The sequence below is a fragment of the Entamoeba invadens genome, assembly GCF_000330505.1.
Source record: "Entamoeba invadens IP1 unplaced genomic scaffold scaff_1105074726279, whole genome shotgun sequence".
Classification (NCBI taxonomy): Eukaryota; Evosea; order Mastigamoebida; family Endamoebidae; genus Entamoeba; species Entamoeba invadens.
In genome coordinates, this window is record NW_004440261.1 from 32,222 (window position 1) to 37,112 (window position 4,891).

Genomic DNA, 4,891 nt, shown 5'->3' on the forward strand with positions numbered 1-4,891 from the left:
CATGTGTTGAATGTTATGAACCATATGTATTACAATCGGGAAGTTGTAATTTATGTGACACATCAATGTACTATAACAAAGGAGAGTGTGTACCAAAAATGACTGGATGTGCCGAGCAGCTTGTCGGTGGGTGTTTGAAATGTTCCACAAACTACAATTTAATTGAGAGCAAATGTTTATCGCAATCGTCTGACTGTATTTTGCAGAATATCAAAACATGTCAAATATGTAACAACGATGTCATTTCGATCAAAGGGAGTTGTACGAAAGACACATTCTGTAAATATGGAATGACGACTAATACACAAACGTGCATTCTTTGTTATGGAAATTCTGTTACAGACAACACCGGAATATGCTCGTCAGTGAACGACAAATGTGTTTATGGAAGTGGAAGTATTTGTTACCAATATATCAACGGAACTTATTTAAGTCAAAGCAACGAAGAAATGTCATGTGAAAATTCCGATATTTGTTTATATTTAGCAGTTGAAAACAAAATTGTTGATCTGAAGTGTAAACGTGATATGTATCAAAGTGGTGATAAACATATGTGTAATACTGATAATTTGTGTATACAAGGTGTTACGAACGATTGTATGCAATGTGATGAAGGGCATCACATCATAAATGGGAAATGTGTTACAAACACAAATTGTACCATTCAAAATTCCGATGTGTGTATTTCATGTGACACAATCACAATTTCTGGGCGATGTGCCACCATTAAAAATTGTAATATTTACAACCATAATGTGTGTTCAATGTGTCAGTCTGGGTATTATAAAACAGACACTGAATGTGTTGATATATCAATAAGTAAGTACACTGGGTGTACAACTATGTTTATGCAAAGTGGATGTGTTGAATGTTCTTCGGAATATTATCTCGAGTCTGGATTGTGTCATACACAACCCAATTCCACTCAAAAGAGTGAACTGGAAACCGACAATTGTTTGGAACGTAACCAAAAGGGGTGTTTCCGTTGTTCCGATGGCTTTTATCTTGACAATTTGAAATGTATTCCATGTGAAAACAATTGTGTTTATTGCGCAAACAAGACCTTCTGCACAAAATGTGACGATTATTCATATTTAAAAAATGGTGCTTGTACTCAAATGAATTCACTCATCACAGTGTGCACCCAAATGATGTCCACATATGATGGGTGTGTGACATGTCGTGACGGGTATTTCAAAAGTATAGATGGAAGAAATTGTGATGCATGTAATGAATCTTGTTCAACATGTTTAAGTGGTACAAGTTGTCTTGAATGCAATCCTTCTTATTACAGAATAGGCTATTCTGGATTGTGTCAGCCCTATTCTACTCTTGACAACTGTATTAACAAAACATCACATGGATGTACTCTCTGTGAAGACGGATATTATCTCTCGCATTTGTCAAAATGTGAAAAATGTCACTCCAATTGCACTTCATGTGAGTCTGAAACAGTATGTCTCGCTTGTACCGAAGATAACATACTTAATGAATTAAATTTGTGTGTACATTATTCAAATATTCTTAATTGTTTGGGGGCGATGAAATCCAAGTGTTCCAAATGTATAGATGGCTATGAGACTCAGGAATTTGATACAACTTGTCACAAATCAAAATCAAATGTTGGACTTGTAATTGGTCTTTCCGTAGCTGGATTTATTATACTGTTAATTGTGGGTATTATAATTATCGTTCTCTTTGTCATTTTCCACTCACTAAGAAATGAGGAGAAAAGGAAAGAGGCGCAGGTGTGTGTGTTCTTAATGAAACGCTCAAATGTAACAATGATTCCACTTCCAAATGGTATAGTGAGTAGTGCTAAAGAAATCAAATATGATGAGACCCTTCCTGTTCTTGAAGAGTCTAAGGGTCTCATTTGTATAGGTAACAATTCTAAGAACACTTTAAAAATTCAGTTAACAACGATGAACACTCAACATAAGTACCTCATTCGAACCGAGCCAAAAATAGTGACAGTCAAGAAAGGATATGCTTGCGAATTTGAGATCTTTGTTACACCACAGTGCACCTGTAAATTACTCGACCAAGTGATCTGTGTGTCCCTTGATATTCACAAAGGCGAGCAGTACTCGACCAACATTCCCCTTGTTTTTGAAACCGAATTATCTACACACTTAGACCCCGACGAGTTGTTCGAAGAGAAGAAAATTGGAAATGGATCCTTTGGAATAGTCTTTTTAGGTACTTTCAGACGTAAAAAAGTGGCTATAAAGAAGATGAAACAGTCGACCAATAATGAGAAAATGCTTGATGAATTCAAAAAGGAGGTGGAGATGCTTGACAAGTTTAGAAGCGATTACATTATCCACTTTTATGGTGCTGTTTTTGACTCTTCGAAGATCTGTATGGTCACCGAATTTGCGGAGTATGGGAGTGTACAAGACCTTATTACTAAAGATCACAAAAACAACACAAACGTGTTGTATGGGAAAGATAAACTTCGTGTGAAATTTATTAGTGACTTGGCAAATGGGATTAAGTATTTACACGAAAATGGAATCTTGCATAGAGACATTAAACCCGATAACGTCTTAGTCGTTTCACTTGAATTGAATGTTCGAGTGAATGCCAAGTTGACTGATTTCGGATCATCCAGAAATATCAATTTATTGATGACTAACATGACTTTCACTAAAGGAGTTGGGACACCTATTTACATGGCCCCTGAAATACTCGAAAAGGAAAAGTACAAGAAATCAGCTGATATATTCTCTTTTGGTGTGACATTCTATCAAACACTTGTGTGGGATGAAATCTACAAGAAAAGTGATACCAGGTTCACTTATCCGTGGGGTGTTGCTGACTATGTCTGTTCGGGACTTCGACTGGAAAAAACCGAGTCTATGGGTGATGGGGAATTCGAAATTATATCGGATTGTTGGTGTCAAGATCCAAATTACAGACCATCGATAAATAGTGTTGTGGAGAAATTGTATGCACTTGAGAAATAATTATTTATATATTATTACTTTTAGTAATTTTTATGAATTACTTTACAATTCAATATTATATAATTTAAATCTCAAATATAATAAACATTGAAAAAACTAATAACAATAACTATTCAATAACATCATACTATTTAATTAAGAGTGTTAACGTGATAGAGCGTATCCACACGGAAATGGTGAATCCCTGTGGATTGGATTATTTTGTGTGGATAGCAGGGTTCGGGAAATTTTGATATTTTACATGCAAAAATATTTTTTTATGTTTAAAAAAATTTATCTTATAATTGCATTTTTTCTTCTTTAAAAAAAGGAACTAATCTTAAAAAGATGTCTTAAGTAAAAATAGGTTAGTGGTAGCCAATATATTTATAAACAATAAATCTCATATAAAAACACCAAAAAATTCTAAACCCGTATTTAGACGTTATTTTAAAGAAATATTGTGCAAAAAGTTGTTAATCTTTATCGGAATTTTTGAAAAAGGCTGATCAATAACATTAATTTTGAATAACAAATTAATATATTTAAACAAGTATTGAAAGTATATTAACAAATTGTATTAATAAAATCACAACATGTCTTAAATGAAGAAACCAAAACGTATTTTTGAAATACGAAAAGATAATGTTTTTGTGTTGGTTTGTAATTCGAAACAAAACATAATTCAAAATCAATCGTTTATCAATAAAGTCAATTCGAACATGCCATTCAGTCTAATCAACATAATTTGATAATATCATATATCCGCATGTCTACTGTTGATATGAATCTGTTGTCAATTTAAGACAGAACATTTATAGCGGAGTTTTCACATTGGGCCAAAGTCATTGGTAAAGTCTGTGTGTCAGTGAGTAGTAATCAAGTCATTGATGCAAACTTGTGTATTAATCTTATTACAAATATGTTTCAAAGTTTAAACAGAAAAAACATGTTAAAAACTAAAAAGAATAATAAAATAATCATTAAATTTACAAATCTCCAAGAGATAAAACAATCAAAAATTCCAGAAAAAACAGAAAAAAATCAATTAATTAACTTTTTGTTCTATATTTACATTTCTATGATAAATTTTATTATTATTATAATATAAATATATTAAAATAATAATTTCAATAAACCTGTTATATAATGTCATAAACCACATATGAACTATATCATTAATAATATTACAACCATTATAATTTATTGTTTTTATTGTAATTATTAATAATTACAATACAAATAATACAAATAAAGTCAAAATTTAAATATAATTTTATATTTTATTTATATAATTTATATAATTTTATATAAAATTTATATAAATTAAATAATGACATTGCATTACATCAAGTTATTTATTGTACAAACTTGCAAAATCAAACACTTAATCATTTATAACCAGTTACTTTTATAATTAAACTTCCACATGTATTTTAAAATTGCCAAAATGAAAATTTTCTTTTGTGATAATTTAAACTTACAAAAAGTCTTTTGAATATAGTTTGTATTTTCATATTTACTTTTGTAACTTGTTTGACACTCGAAAAAAACCTTTCCACTGATACTGATGTCGGAGGAATGGAAAATAAAAAACAAAGAAGACCATATAAAAATGGGTATTCTTCTTTATTAAAGGGAAAAGAAGTTAGATTGAAAGTGTCCTTAAAATCTTTACCACGTAATTCCATTTCGAATTTTGAAAGATGTTTTTTATTTTTTATTTCTTCTCGTTTTTCATCAATTTTTTGTTGTTTATTGTGATATTCATCATAAAGTTTTTTCCATATTTTTTAATTTCTTCTTCGTATTTTTTGTATTTATTAGGAATCTGAAATTGTAGTGTATTTATCATAATTTCTGGTAAATTAAATATTTCTAAAATATCATCAATTTTTGATTTGAATTTTGAAGATATTGGTGCTCGTAAATTTTTATAG

General features: G+C 30.6%; 1 protein-coding gene across 1 annotated transcript; it reads left to right on the forward strand.

The window, feature by feature from the left end:
• Position 1: 1 nt before the first annotated feature.
• EIN_369110 (protein kinase, putative) lies at positions 2-2,972 on the forward strand (the record flags this gene model as incomplete). The annotated part of the gene is made up of 2 exons (XM_004255556.1): positions 2-3; positions 44-2,972. Coding segments are annotated over 2 exons (2,931 nt in total), but the record flags the coding sequence as incomplete, so codon positions are not given.
• Between the last annotated feature and the right edge of the window lie 1,919 nt (positions 2,973-4,891).